Here is a 17,070-nt window from a genome sequence, read left to right as displayed (position 1 = left end):
AAGCCAAATTTATGGACTTTAACTTGTAATCTGTGTTTGTGTCCAGGTCAGCTTTATAAACAGAGATAGGTTAGCTGAAAATAAAACAGTACACCTCAAGATTTCAGTGCTTGATTAATGATTAAAACTATATACTTTGTTTTACAGACTGTTAATCTTTATTGCTTAACCTTTGTCTGGATTTTTTAAATAATCTAAATGTTAATGTTGTAGGCTTGCTTTAGTCCATTTAGATATTAATGTCACGCATCAGATATGTACAATGCCCTTTTTAATGTCTTTAAATGTGTATTTCTTTGTTTCAGTAAAGATTCGAACTCATCAATTTTGAAAGATGTGTTAACAATGTGTTAAATGTGTTTTCAAGTGCACAAATAAAAAAAACTTTTATGCATTTAATTTTTAAGAAGCATAGATTTCTTTCATGAATCATGACCGTTTGTTTAGTATTCTCTCTCGCTCCATCTCTCTCTCTCTTTCTCTCTCTCTCTCTCTCTCTATCTCTCATTCACTCTCTCTCTCTTTCTCTAATTTTTTTTCAATATATCATTCATTGACCAATCCCTATTTGCCTGAGTTTCTGTCCTTTAAACTTAACAATTTATCTATGTATCTTTTAATCTTTTATCAATGTATCGTATGTTTAAATAATGAATTAAAACTTCACATGCAAACCCAATCAAAATTTGAAATATATCATCGTGCTTTAAAAATAAGTGACTGGACTATTAAAACAAATATCAAAAAACATACTTAAATTTTATTCATATTAAATCCTTGCTAGATAGAATGTAGGTACCAAATCACCATATCTAACTTCTGGTAACAGGTAACAGTCTCCAATGTCCCTTCCCTCCCTGTTCCCTGTATAGTACCCAATATACAGCCGTACGAATAAGTGTACCGACAGACTCTTAATATAGAAAAGCAATGATTTAAAAATCTATATAATCATTTATTTGGTTTGACAAATAACAGCCATAACGAACATTATGTCCTAACAACCCTTTTCTATGCTTAAAAAGGCAGAAAATTTAAAGCAGTTACGCTACTCAATAAGGAAATGCTACTGTGTGTACTCCTAGGATAGGGAAGTACGTTCAGAAATGCAATTTTACTTCAATCTTTCTTTTAAATGACATGTTAGAATTTGGGTATAGTCCCTTTCGTGCGTTTCTTCGGATTTTCACAGTCGCTTTTTTCCAATTTCTAGCCCCTAGGGGGGGGGGGGCTCTAACCATGTGGGGGCAATTGTCTAACCCTGCGGGACAATCACCTAACCCAATATAACCTAACCTAAATTATAATAACCTATCAAAAGTCATTCTAAAAATACGACGGATCGCCCCTTAAGGGGCGTTGTCACGAAAGGGACTATAACCTAGAATTTTTGTTTGTATTTCTTTCTCTCCATAATAAGTATGAAAGAAGGAAAAATAAAGTATATTGATTGAAAACTGTATAAAAACACAAACATTAAATAATTAAAGATAAAATCGCTTAAAACATGTCCTTATTTGTGTATGTACATTAAAATTGATTGGTTGATTTTCTGAATAGAGTTCTATGCCTTCTTTGGACAGACATGCTAATTTTATCTTTGACATGGAATGCTAGGCCGTTCAACATTTTTTGCTTGCTCCATAGAAAAAAAATGTTCAGAATTGATCTTACGGAAAAGTGACTGTTCCCTTATTGGCGTCTAAAAAAATTTTATTTAAAAGGCTTTAAGTGTTTTTTTGATTAAATTGACAATTATTGGATGTCGAAATCTATTTAAGAAGCAAAATAAAGCTTTTTCCATTGATATCTAGAAAGCATATAACCCCAATTTAAAAAAAAACTTCTTAATAGGAAATGAAATAAATCTCCCTACATTCTATACTATAATTATTCGATGGCATGTAAATCGTATTGAATTGATTGGCGTTGCAATATTTTGACTTTGTCCGCCAATTAGAGTTAAGAGCAGTTTTTTTTGGTGGCATAACTTCTCTATACAATAAATTATCCGTCTGTTTTCTTCTTATTAACGGTAATTTATGATAACAAGGAAAGGATCAAATCTGATTCATTTCAGCTGGATTAAAACAATCTAAGCTGTACTCAAAAATAATGTATCTTATCCTATTTGAAACTCAAAATTATAAAAATATAAGATCATTTAATTTTATTCGGACTCTCAAAAAATCTAAATCAATCACATAACTTTTCATATTACTATCCACGGACTAATGCAATTAATGCCCTGATGTTAATATGCTTGTTCTTGTGTTTTCTTGTATTAAACGACTATGACATTTATTCCGATGTTTGATTAATGTATTTGATTTATTTTTGCATAGTTTATTAAATATTTTGCAAACTTAACCTGTTAGACTTAGTTGCTTGTATTATACCAATATTTATTCTACTCTGTCGCGCACATTATGTCGACTCAATCTCATAAAAAAAGGTGGTCATAGCTGATACAATGTTATTATGCTATTATTAAATGACGTAGATATATTTACAGGGGTAAATTTGTCTTTAATTTAGTTTGCTAATTTTGTCCTCATTTATTGGACCAGTAGGAGGTAAGAAGATGGGATAAAGAAGGTGTATGTAGGTTATCGTTATTTTAGCCAGCTACAAGCATCACTTTATCAGAGTACATGAAAATCTGATGCTGCATCCAAGTAATAATATATCGCTTACTTTAAAATTTTATGTCAACTAACGTCTCTAGGTACAACAGTGGTATTGGGACATTTGGCTATTTTTTAGACTAGTCCCCAAAGTTTTAGAATAAACTTTTCTTATTTCTTGGATAACAACTTTAGGGACTTTTATTGAATTTTGATTGGTTGGTTCATCAAGTAGAATGTCCAATTAGGAATTGTAATCTACAGAAAGGGCAAGTTTTTGCGAATTTATACATCAATTTATCGGCCATTGTCTTATCCCCTTAGGTACCTGCCCTATTTCATGTGGTAATAAGCGAAATATTTTGTCAATTAAATCATTTGACAATTAAAAATTGTCTAATATTGCATATTTCATAAGCAAGGCAAAAACTAAAGCATTTAAAGCCCAATTAATTTATATGAATTCATTAAAATTCCTGTTCCTGAGATTAATACATGTACATGAACTATTTCGGAGGTTTTTTTCATGCAATAATATAACACAGGCTTTAGAGGTTATTTAGGACAGAAAGTATGATGTGATTCTATGGATATTTATGAAGTGTTTATTCATTTCCGCACATTTTCAAATCATTAGAACCGAAACAATCCATCTCAATTATTTGCTATTAGCGGCTGTGTCCCTAGAGGCATTTAGGGACATGTAAATGTAAATGTTCTCTTTTCAATCTATGTTAAGATCAGCTTTTTATAAAAAATATCCGCTTTATATTTTTAATTTCTAATGATTTTTCTTGGGAGTGTGGTGGTATAAAAGCTATAAACCTTACCAGGACCTAAGCTACATTGTAAAGAAGAATTATATAGTTTCAGCGGTTAGCGAGATACTTCGGTACAGACAGACAGACACACAAACAGACAGACAGACATGCATAGATCCTTTTACATTAATATAAAGATTGTGTAATTGTCTATTTGCGAATATGACAAAACCCTATGCGAATGTGATTATATGCGGAAACAAATGGACACCGTTTGTGTATGTGTGTGGTAATTTTTTGGTATTCATATATAAAAGAATCAGAAATAAATGGTTCACTAAAGATAATTTTCTTACTGCTGCTATGTCAGTTACTTTACAGAATAAGAGTAACGAATATTTGAGCTAATAAAAAGGATATATCAGTAAATGAAGGCATCCTTACAATAAAGGATTTCTAGATAATGATTTCTAAATTAAAACGTTGGTTGTTAGAATTTTCATTATTTAAAACCATGAATAGAACAATGCGTTTTGTCTCAAACATGATAATTTTTTACTGACAGAAAAGTTAAATATTGTCGATAATATAAAACACGTCTGCTTACCGCTTTTTTTCTGACCCCAGGACCAATCCCTGTATCCTTGAAAAGCAGCGCCATCACACTTTTTTGAGCCGCTCTTATTTATTGGTGAAATTGTGTAGCTGGACATATCCGTATTTATTATGCATAAAGGAGCCAAAAGCCCAGGTCAAAAATTAAAATAAGACCCTAATCTATTCTTATTAAAACCCTGCTTTATAGGATAAACGAAGATCAACACGCATACATTGACTGCACATTTAGTGATTGATTGATTGTCCTAGGAAGCATTATTATATCATATATAAATATTGGTGTCAAACAAGTATCAAAAGAATATATAACAGAAAATACTCCTCATTAATTATTAAAGGTAGTTATTACTTATTGTTATAGGAATCAAAATGCTCGTTTAAAATTGATATTAACATAAAACCTGTAATATTTTGTGATCTGTTCTAAGGAATAAGTTGAATTTTAACTACTTGTCCCCACTTCCCTTGTTTTGTTCCAGTTTTTAAATCATATTTTGTTTGTGTGTTTGTTTGTGTGTTTGAATGTGCTTGTGTATGTGTCAGAATACATTATTTTAAACCAGCGGCTACGCCCCTAGAGGCCTCCAGGAACACGTGAAGGAAAGGGGTGTTCGACCCTCCACTTTTTTTGTTTTAAAAGAAAAATTTAATTTAGATTGTTTAGGGGAAGGGTGGGGGGGGGGGGGGGTAGGGGGTGGTTCTTTCTGGACACGATTTCTCTTGGGAGGGCGGAGGTAACATCTCCGAAAATAGCTAAATTCATTAACCTATAAAGCTTCTCTGTAAAGAGGAACCATATCGTTTCAGCTGTGAGCGAGATCCTTCGGTACAAACTGTTAATTTTATAAAAAGGAATATTCAAATTAGATATATGGTTTGTTTAAGCCAAAAGAAAAGTGCCTTATTTAATCTACATTCCTTTTTTTCCTCTAATAATTACAATTGGAGGAAAAGTAAAAGCATCAGTCATCTATTTTACTTGCTATTTATGCAGTCCAATTTTTACTTCAATTTTCTGTCATTGGAATGATAGTTATTGTGTCGAAATGTATTCTTCCTGTTGTTTTCACTGGCGGAAAAGCATGCACACAATTTTTTTTCTAGCTGTCCTAACCAATATTTCATTTAGACCTATACTGTACATATAATGTACAGGTTTTAGGCATAGCGCTTGGTCGACAAGATTTATTTCTATGATTTATACAGCTTTGAAATAGTATCCAAAGTTGAATATGGAAGAACAGTATCAGTATTCAGTTAAAATGGTTTATGTTGTACAAAAAGGTGGCCATTGGTGACATTCTACTTTGAATTTGTTTGTCTATCTGCTGAGACTTGTTTATTAATAAGAATTTGTCTTAAATTATATTTTGAAATGTATTGACACCATTAAAGTCTAAATGTGTATAAGACAAAGTAAAAAAGTAAAACTCCAAATATAACTATTTTTTTAAAATTCTACAATATACAAATCTGGAAAATAATTATCAGCGGCAAAGCGCTCTATATTCTATTCTAAAGCGCCCGCGAAAATGAGACTGAGCATTAAAAATAATTCTCAATAGTTGATTCTTAGGATTTAAATTGGTATTCAAAAGCTATACATTTTAAGAAACCTCACAAAAATCCACGATACAATTTCTTTCAAAATAGTTGCTCATTTTTAAGTAACGAACTCAAAAGATCTATTTTTAAGGACCTTCTACAAACACGTAGATGGATATGGATTAAAAACTCAAATACAAGTATTGTTTAAAAATCAGTAAAAACTAATCATAATTGAGACAACATTTATTGATTTTTCTGTATGTTAATTCACTCAAAAATGCTTTAATTGTTATTGACAAAGAAATACTCTTGTAACAGGAATTCTCGTTTTTATTGACAGAAAAAGTATGCATTGTATTTTTTTTTATACCTAAGGTAAAAAATCTGCAAGAATCTATTTGTAAGTCTAATTATACCATTTTTATTTAGAATACATATATTATTTTTGTTTGCATAGGCCCCCTATGACAACTCTACCTCCCCCCTCCCCCATTTCCATTTATTTTAGCAGGGTAAGGGCAAACACTGGCTTGGGGTTAAAGCAAAGGACAGGGGCAAGTACTGGGCAGGAGATAAACCAAAGAGACATAAAAGATCTGGATCAGTAGCTTATGTTTTGCATATTACACTCTTAAAAATGAAATTTAAAAAAAATATGTCGTAAAGCCTACTCTTTTAGGACATACAGTCAAATTTTGAGCAATCAAAGTGTTTGTTATCTGTAAATGGGAATCATAAGACCAAACAGGATCTAGTACATCAAAATAGATTATGAACTCTCTCCTGAATTAAAGATTAATATTTTTTTAAAATTTTCTTAAAATTATCTCACATGGCTACTTTTTTTAACAGTGTCCTGTACTACATATATCAAAAAAAGATTCATATACAAATATGTATATATATATAAATAATATCTATGCCACCAAAAATCAGTCGCATGGAAAGCTTTCATAAAAAAAATCCGTCAAAGATTTAATTCAAAATCAATTTTGGTTGTTTAAATATATGTATGTATATGTATAGATGTATAATCCAGACAACTACTTGACCCAATTGATTTATACCCTTTTCCTCTGCTAGCCAATGGATTTCTGTTCTTTTGTAAGGCTGTGTTTATATTCAGACGCTAGTAGCTGATTTTAGTGACCCTTTACAGAGTTAAAGATGGAAGAGTCAAATATATTTTGTGCCCCCTCTATTCTTTTACTTTAAGGTTGTGTACATAAACGGTTACATGCATATTTTTTTGGTAAAAAAATCTACCATGATTCGAAAAGTATAACTATAATTTTTCAAATAAGTTGTCTAAAACTATGTAGAAAAATAAGTGAAAAATAAATTAGGTTAATATTTTTATAGTTTGGGGTGAGACGGGTACCCTTCCATGCACCTATAAGAAGCTTCAATGTAAAGCGAGATCCTACGCTACAAACAGATAGACATCCTGTTACTGACATATGGCTTTAGAACCTTGTTCATTGTCCTAGAGCCTTGTATAAATAATATCCTATGGCACCACACGTATTAGGGCAGCAAGCAAAAAATAATTATGTTCTTCTTTTGAAAACAGCCCTAATTTAATTTGGCTATAAGATGGTCATATGAAAAGAGTTACACTCATATAAATTATATACAAATACATACATACATGAATAGTAAATATTTGCAAAAAAGCGTAGCTTAAATTTTTTATAGAAAAAATCCTAAATCAAGTTAGAGACAAAATACTTTTTCTAGTATGGCTTCGAAACCGATTAGTATCCACTAGATTAGAACCGGTTTTCAAACATACTGAAAAATAATGTATAACATCGTATTTTTGATAATTTTTCATAAATATTGGGAAAATAATCATCAAGTTAATACCAGTTTTGTTAGACCGGGCCTTAGGCACTTCGGGCTTAAAAAATTTAATTAAATATTTTGTAGAGTATCTTTGCTATAAAGTCAGAACGCCAAAGATAGAAAAGAAAGGGGTATTTGTGTGTGTTTGTGTGTGTGTGTGGGGGGGGGGGGGTGAATTGTGTTAGGTACATATTTGGACTTTCAGACCAACAGAAAAGAAATTAGATCATATAAAAAGAAGGCAGATTGGAGATGTGGGGGGGGGGGGATTAAGGGCTAATAGAAAAAGAGAAAGACATATAAAGTAATATGTATACAAAATAAATAATAACAATATGAATAACCTTTGTCTGGGAGTTTTAAAAATTTCATATTATTAATGTTACACGTTACATTTTAGAAGAATGAAACTTTTTGTAATCGAGGGCCGGGATTTGAAAGCCAAAGAGTATTTCAACTTGAACTTTTTCTCCTGTCATGATCATTGAGATACAGTTTAATGTTTCATCCTATTTATTTATTTTTCCCTCTATTCCTGCAACTGAGTGACCATTTAAAGGATTTGGACTTTAAAAACACGATGTCTAAAGGATTTAAGCTTTAGAATAAAAAAGGGGGCCTGGTATTTCTCTTTGGATAAAAAGCGGGTAGCACATTAAATAAAATACTTTCAAATAATCCTTAGGACTTAAAATTGTTCTTTTTTTATTTATTGAGCATGGTGTCTTTTGGTTCGTTCGTCTGTCTGTTTGTATGTCTGTATATTTGTATTTGTATTTGTGTCTATCTATCTCTCTTTCTCTCGGTCTTTATATCTATCTTTAAATCTGTCTGTTTATCTGTCATTTTCTGTTTCTGTCTGTCTGTCTGTCTGTCCTTCTATATATCCTATCTTCCCGTATGAAGAAGCTGTTAATCAATTTATAATCTGTTTTTTAACAAAGCTTAAAATGATTTTTAGGATGGTTTTAAGCTATTTTGAAATAGGCTGAAGGCTATCAACCCTAATATCTTTTAGAGGCTAGGGACAAAGCTGGGTAGTTTAAATTAAAGTGTTTAAATAAATGTTTAGTTATGACCCACGTCAAATAAATCATACAAATTTTCATTATTCAAAAATATGATGTTATAGATTAAATTCTCCAGCTATTATAAGGAGAGGTAGAGGGAGGAGGGGGGATTTAAACAAGGATGACAGCTTCCATGATAGCTGATGAACATACGAACATTAACAAATGTTGAGTAACATCACATTTAATTTTCAACATTATTAGAAGTCTTAATTTATTTGTACATACTTACAATTTTATTACTTGATTTTGGAGATGTTTCGCTTATAAGAACATACCTAATCATCTTAGTAATCCATATTTTGAAAATCAATAACGTTATGAGGATGCTACGCATCTCGAAAAAGGAGAAATAGAAAGATTGGGAGAGAAAAGAGAAAGGTAGATTCAAGTATTCAAGCATTAGATACTGAAAAGTTAGAAAATAAGAAAATAAATAATAAAATTGAAATAGTTATAAATTCATAGAAATCTTTTAAAAACCTTTTTAACTGATACTTCCTAATCTACATAGATTCAGTAAAAGTACCCAAAGTTTTGAAGCCAACATATGAAAAAATGTTCTTTGGGTACCAGTCAGGGCAATGAAATATGAATCATACTGGTACCCAAAGTTTTATAAACATAATTATTATAATTTATCATAATTTGTGATTTTCATTAATTTATCGTCCACTGTCTCATCCCTCAAAATCCCAGGTACCAACACAATTTAGCTGATAGCAAAAACATAACCTTATAGTTTAGTAATCCTTGTGCCATGGACATCAAGATGGTCCAGATATCATTAGCATGAATTCAAATCAGACAGTGATAAACTTTTTGTGTTGGCAGCCGTTTCAGAGATATTAAGATACATAAGTTATCTAGAATATATTATTTTAATCATTTAAGTAGTGCAACTATTCAAAAACTAGTAATGCTTAAAATGTAAAGTAATCTTTAGAGTTTAGTTATTTATCGTATCGTATTACATATAGACAGCTTCTCTCGGATATTAAAATGAAAATTATAAGATATAAACCAGTTTTGTTAGACCCGAGTGTTTTTATTTTAAGATTTATATTTCATTATTCCTAAAAGTCTTTTATACGATGATATACATATATTTTCAGTATGCCTGAGAAATGGTTCTAATCCAGTGCATGGATATTAATCGGTTTCGAAGCCATAATGGAAAGCTAGTTATTTTTGCGTTAATATTTGTCATTTTGTATATCAATTAATCCCTGAAAACAACCAAACTCGAACATAAAGGGTGGGGTAAACAAAAATGTAAAAATAAAAAGGGAAAACTAAAAATGCTTAGTAAAAAACTATCAAAACAACCATATATAGCGAAAATTATTAAATTAAGAACAGACATACTAACTTAAGGTATAGAAATATCCACGAGAAAAATTAAGATATCTATCTTAAATAGAAGCCAAGAAAAGTTTTTTTCATAGATTTTTTTATCCATTCAATATAACGAATAGACGTGAAAGTGAGCTATAATAGTTATTTCTCGCATCGTATTATAAACGGCTTTCCGCGGATATAGAATGTACAATTATAAGATTAAAACTAGTTTTTTTAGCCCCGAGTTGCCGAAGGCACGGGCTAAAAAAACTGGTTTTAATCTTATGATTGTACATTTCTATATTCGTAGAAAGCTGGATATAATACGATGCTAGACATAGTTTTTTCGTATGGATGAGAACCAGTTCCTGTCCACCGGATTCGAATGAATACGAGAAAATAGATTAATATTTTTTATAGGAATTTACACAAGAAATAATAAAAATCTATCATCAATAGCAGCTGAGAAAATTATATTTGGCTTCATTGTACATCATGGGAATCTTTACCAAAATTTTTAGCATCTACATTCATTTACGGACAGACGGCTGAACAATGGGACAGCGGAAAGTGTCATGTGTGACGTTATAGGAGAAGTTGGCAAAGAAACCCTAAACAAGAGATGGGTAATAAACGTCTTTTATGACGTCACACACTTTCTGTTGTCCCCTGAACAATTAAACTATAGAATATCTTTGCTTCTAAAAACAGGGGTAGATTAGAAATCTTTAAAAGGCTCTTCTCTACATATAAACAACAAAGATTATCTTTAACAAAGTTTAAATTAATCCACAAAAAGGGGGAAGATTTATTTTTAAAACAAAATCTCTGTCAAAAAAGAATCAGATTAGTCTAATTTATTTACCCACTTTATATGATTCCAGTTTTATAAACCTTTTCGAAACCAATTAATATCCGCTGGATTAGATCCGAATGTCAGCAATACTGAAAAATCATGTATAGCATGGTATTACAACAATTTTCCAAGAATATATGAAAAAAAGTTAATGCCAGTTTTGTTAACCCGGGCCTTCGCCCCATTAGGGCAACAAAACTAGTTTTAATCTTATAATTTTTCATTTTAATATCCGAAGAAAGCTGTCTTTAATCCGATGCGATAAAAAAAGTGTAAACCAAAAATAACAGAAAGATTATTCAAATTTAATTATCGGTTTATCTTAATGGTTAAAAATTAAAGAATTTCGTCTTTTTTGTTAATCTGTTTATTTCTTGTTGAAAATTGATAAGTAAACAAACAAACAGCCTTGTCTATCTGTGTGTCTATCTATCTATTATCTATGTTTCTATCTATCTATTCTCTAATATATATTTGTCTATCTATCTATCTATCTATTCTCTATGTGTCTATCTATCTATTATCTATGTGTCTATCTATCTATTATCTATGTGTCTATCTATCTATTATCTATGTGTCTATCTATCTATGTGTGTATCTATCTATTTAATCTGTTTAAATGTCCTGGTTTTTGGTTGCTTTTCTTCAGATCTGAACAAGAAAGATTAGATAGAATTCCCACTTACTAAAGTTTGGACCCCTTTTCAAGAAACCCTCCCTCAAATCAAAATTATCTTAGAATTCCAATTATAAAAAGTAGAAAGGTTTTGGATTTTTTGGGAAGTCTTTGGAAACCCTTCCTCCTCTAGATTTTTGGGGTGCGGATTTGGATACCGAAATAGATGTGAGAGGGGGGGGGGTCAAATAAAGAAGGTCCATATTGAATTATATGGATATTATATTGATATTTTGACTGATAGCAAAGCAAACAAATGTTTTCCTATGTTTTTTGTTTTGATACCATCTCTATCTCTGTCTTTTCAATATTGGAATTTTTAGACGCGTAGTTTTAAGTTTAAAAGCACGGTGTGTTTTTATTATACTATTCTCATTAGCAAAGCTGTTTTATAATATGTCAGTGTGTTATAAAGAAGTGATAATATCCCGGCAGTTACTTAAGATAGAAGTCTATTTTACTATGTTTACGTTACTATGTTCGCTTGTCTGTATTGCAGAATAGAATTTGTATTGAAACATTAAAGTAAAAGAATGGAGAGAGTAGGGGTTAAATAATGGTATGTTCACAGGGTGTGGACCCTGTTCAATTGTATCTTTATATATCAGCTAATAGCGTTGGAAATATCATCACAGCCAAGTCGCAATAAGAGAGCAGAAATCAATTTGCTAGCAGACGAAAAAGGCCCCAACCAGAGAAACCATGTAGTCGTGTGGGTTATGCATCTATACTTGTACACTGATCATTGCAACTAAGAATTAAGAAGATTTGCTAATCAATAAGAAGCTTCTCTATAATCATTATTTTTCTTTCAGGTTGACGCTCAGCCACAAGTGGACAGTGTCAAATGGACAAGGGATGGAAGATACATAGCTACAACTTTTAGGTAAGCATATTTATAGTAGTGAAGTTATTCATACATTTTGGTATATTACTTTTTTTAAGTCAGTGTGTGATCTCGCTAACTAATGGATATATGATTCCCCTTAAACAGTGAATATAATTGGTTTAGGGAAGGTTTACAACTATCTGGGGGGGGGGGGGGAAACCAGAACCTTCCCAAGAAAAAATCAGCAACTTAAAAAAAATTACTTGTTCTTCTCAGGGGACATTGCCTCTAGGGGCAAATAAAAAAGAACAATTTAGTCTCCAACTTTTCTAGCAGTTAAAAATAACAATTTATTGTAAGCATTCTTTTATTAACAGCAACAAAAGTTGCTTCAATCAGATAATTTAATTGGCTAAAAGTTAACGGGATAGAGTTAGCATAAATATGGAAACTTATCTAAAACAAGCTGACCGACAAAGTAAACTTAGAATTTAAAAAGGGTTAATGCTCTCTTAAAAATCTGTATTAGCCTACAAAAACAACATTTTAGAGATGAAAAATTGACCTTTTTTACTTTCTTATTTATGTATTAATGTTATAGAGTGAGGTAGACAAATGAAGTAAAGTATTAAATTTAAAAAAATAAAAGTTTTAATTTTAATGTGATTTAATATTTTACAATTATATTACAATTTGACATTTCTTGATATTACCTTCCATTTATTCATTTATTGTCAAATCAAAATATCAACATTATTTCCAAGGTTGCAGAGCTGCTAATTAACCCACCGCTGTTGAAAACCTTGATGTTTATTAAATGTTGAAAAGTGTTTTGACGTGGCGAGCCCACGCTTTAATATTTCATTGTCAAATAGTTTCACAGAGATGTAGACATAGTTACGGTAGCTGCAGGTTTCTAGCATTAATACCCAATGTTCGACAGAATGTCATACTTTCTATGGATATTATATTTTGTCGACATTGGGATTTTATGACAGGAGAAAAATTGCCATTAGTTTAACTTACTATCATCGAACTCGTTTATTGGTCAGTTTGATTATCCAGTAGAAGGGGAGATGATTGTGTCTTAGGGATGTGGATGGTTGGAATCGTTAATTTAGCCCGCTGCGTGTTTCACTTTATAAGGGATCAATAAAATCTGGTTTAAGATCCAAGTAATAATATATCCATTTATATAATCTTGTTGATTAGTTAGGAATTAGAACAAACTGTTCATTTGTACTTTATAACCCTATTCTAATAATGATGATTTACTTCTGAATTTATCCCTACTGTAAGGAAGTAAATAAGTAAATGGGGTTAGAGAACGTATTATATAATCCATATAAAAGTACACTATATTCCCTTTTTAGATGACCAAGTACGCAAGTTTTAAAAGTACAACTACTGATATACTGCACCTAAAAGTGTACAGATATTATAATTAGTTTAAAGAATATCTTTACCTTAAAAGTTCATTTCAGTTGACTATTTTAGAATATTTGTAAAACTCTAAATTAATTCTCATATATTTATATGTATATTTAAAAAATCGGATCCTAGATTAACCCTCCATCCTTATTTAATTAGCCCTTAAACATATTTACAGACGACTTCAGCCGGGCTGTTAAGTGATATAATAGCTAGACTTAATGTTTCTAGATGTTTTTTTGGTCTTATAGATATTTCTTAAGGTTATATATTATTTGGGTATATTGTTTTATAGTCTAAATCCTGCCTATGATCAACACAAAGCTTTCTTGTGTGTCTCATAGACACACAACTAACTGCTTTAGTACTGCTTCATCATTTGCTTTTCTTCTAAATAACTTCAGAAAATTAATTAACAATGAAAAATGATGTTTTTACTAAAAACAAAATTTAAAATAACAAAGATTAAATTTTTGCTTTCCCTTTAATAACAAGTATGGCAAAATCCATAGAGAAAGGGCACAATGGGCTTTTTTTTACGCTAGTCCCCAAATTATTACATTAACGTTTTCTTATTCGTTGGCTTAACAACATTGGGGACTTTACTGAAATTTGATTGGTTTATTAATTAAGTTGAGTGTTTAAACGTTTCTAATTTTAATCTATAGAAGGGGTTATTTTGTGTATCATCTTTGGGGATGTAAATTAATTTATCGGCCATTGTCTTATCCCTTTTAATTCCTGTATTTCTAGGCATGTAATGTCAGCAGTTGACCGTCGGGATTCCGGATCCTACTTTTGTGAGGCGGATAACAAGCTGGGCGAGACTGGCAAGGCGGAGCTCGATCTTGTGGTTCTATACCCGCCTCAGGTATGTTTTTATTTAACTTTGTTATTTATCGAATCGTATTATAGACATCTTTCCGCAGATGTAAAAATAAAAAGTTTTATGATTAAAACCAGTTGAGTTTAATCCGAGAGGCCGAGGGTCATAATGCATGATTTTTTTAGTATAGGTGAGAACCGGTTATAATCCAGTGGATATTAATCTGTTTCAAAACCATACTAGGAGATTTTATCCTCTTTTCATTATACTATCTTTTGTCATTTATCAATCTATTTTTCAATCCATTCATCGATATTTCCATCTATCTATTTATCAATCTATCAAATAATTTTTCTATCCATTGATTTTTCTATATATTCATCCAACAAACCATCTATTTATTCATCTATCTATATAATTATCTATTCCTCCATTTAACCCTTTATTTATTAGTATAGCCATAATCTATTCATCTATTCACCCATCAATTTATTAATTTATTTCCCAATTTATTGATTATATGAATATTCGAATTCTTACTGTTTCCCCATATTTTTGATCTGGTAATGACGTGTCAAGGACTCTTTTAATTTTAAAACTTTTCTTTATATTCTAAGTGGAGAGTTCAGGAATAACAGAGAATTTTGCATTTAAACTAAAATTATGCAATGGGCTGTTTATTACACTAATCCCCAAAGTTTTATTCGTTGATGTAACAACTTTTGGGGCTTTTTATTGGTTGCTTCATCAAGTTGAGTGTTCAAACGTATCAAACTAATTTTCTACAGAAGGAGTAATTTTATGTATTATCATTGGGGATGTAAATAATCTCTTTAGACACCTTTTTTGTATTGTATTAAAGGTTAGGCAAACTCATAATCCCTTATAGCCCTGCGGGAATACGGAAGTAGGGGTAAGTTTGGAGGAAATACTTAAAGATGTCAATTGTCCATATTCTTCTCAAAATTTTAACATTTTTTACATCCCATGTTTTTTCCATAGAATAGGGGAAATTCATCTTTTTTGAATAAAGCTTAAATCACATTTAAGATATTGTAGGTTTTATAATTTTTGGGACTACATATTATTATGATGGGCTGAATAAATTAATTCTATAAACACATTATCTCATTTGTTGGTTTAAAAAAATTGGGGTCTACTCTTTTGTTATACATATATTGATTGTTTGGTAGAAACAGTGTTTAAACAATTCGACCAATGATTTTTGTGGTAATTAGATGGACATATTTTGAATTGTACACCAATTTATTTGCCATTGTCTTATCCCATAAAATAAATATTGATCTTTAGAGATTTTAGAAAATATGTTTCAATCTTCATTGATTTTTGGCAATTTTTAAAAATCTAAAAACATAAATTTGTCAAAAAAATTCAATTTTTAGATTTTTTTCTCGATTTTGCTGAGCTACTTATAAACTTAGTTTCTAACCAGTAATTTATAAGTACAATGCACAAATAAAAAAGATTATTTAATATAATAAATATAATGCAATAGCCCAAATTATGATTCTATATCTACAGTTCTCATTATAAAGAATTAGAAACAACATATAGGCCATAATTATAGATACAACCATTTTTGAGGGATAAAGGAATTGTTATCTAGAGCAAAAAGTAACATGCCAATTAATTATGTTGCTATTTCAGGCGTTTGATATCTATATAATGAGATCATATTACGCTCCTTTTTACGTCTTTATTACGCTTACTTTCATAAACTATCATTCTGTTTTTGTGCTAAGGAATTTCTCTTCATATTTCAATTTCTATGACATTATGGCTTCAGATACCATTTTTAACTTCTCTAGTATGATTTATTAGGGATAACATAGACATCCAAGGTAGGAGGGGTAAGGGGTGTTAACCTTTTAAACGTAGAACTCCATCATTTTAACCCCCTAAAAATTTTTAAAATACATAAGAATACCCCCGTTAAAAAGCTTGGCCGTCATTTTCTATCTATTTATTTCCCGCAATTTTTTTTGCATCATGTAATAATTTGTGCAAGCCAGAACCAGCTCAAATTAAACTTATTTGCAACTTACATTATAAACAAAAACAGTTTTTATTATTTTCCATTTGGATAAACATTAATATAACTGTTAACATCATAAAGGCTTTTTGTCATTTTTATTTGGAGTAGAAATTTTGTTTTAAAATATTTTAGCTCTAAGTAACAGTAGTTTTTTTCTCAGTATGACTTCGAAACCGATTTTTATCCGCAACGGGTTCTTAGCCATACTACCAAATTGTGTATTTTATCGTATTACAGTCAATTTTCCACGAATAATAAAATATAAATCATAAAATCAATACCAGTTTAGTTGGCCCTGGCTATCAGACCCTTGGGTCCAACTAAACTGTGGAGCTAATCTTATAATTTTACTAATCTAATCCGCGGAAACCTGTTTATAATAAGATGCGATAAATAATTATTATAATTTTTATTATATTCCTATATTTGATAATTTTGTTCTCTAAAAGGGCATTACTGATATACTTTTAATTCCAATTACGATAAAGGTACTTGTTATAAAAAAGTAATTTACTTCTCTTTTTTAAATGCTTTTTACAATTGTCTTTGGCGGACGTTTATTGACTTTTTGTTTAATAAATGT

At 30.6% G+C, this 17,070-nt stretch overlaps 1 protein-coding gene across 1 annotated transcript in view; it reads left to right on the top strand.

Annotated features, from left to right (window-relative positions):
- Positions 1-17,070, top strand: part of LOC145328196 (cell adhesion molecule Dscam1-like) — a 162,536-nt gene that overhangs the window by 65,747 nt on the left and 79,719 nt on the right. The window contains exons 9-10 of the mRNA XM_080171789.1: positions 12,161-12,231; positions 14,359-14,476. Coding sequence (XP_080027915.1) covers positions 12,161-12,231; positions 14,359-14,476 — 189 coding nt within the window. The remainder of the gene's footprint in view (positions 1-12,160; positions 12,232-14,358; positions 14,477-17,070) is intronic.

The sequence above is a fragment of the Acartia tonsa genome, chromosome 9, assembly GCF_053477335.1.
Source record: "Acartia tonsa isolate MP-2025a chromosome 9, ASM5347733v1, whole genome shotgun sequence".
In the NCBI taxonomy this organism is placed as follows: domain Eukaryota; kingdom Metazoa; phylum Arthropoda; class Copepoda; order Calanoida; family Acartiidae; genus Acartia; species Acartia tonsa.
Note: the sequence above shows the minus strand (reverse complement) of the source record. Positions and strands in the feature narration are given on the sequence as shown.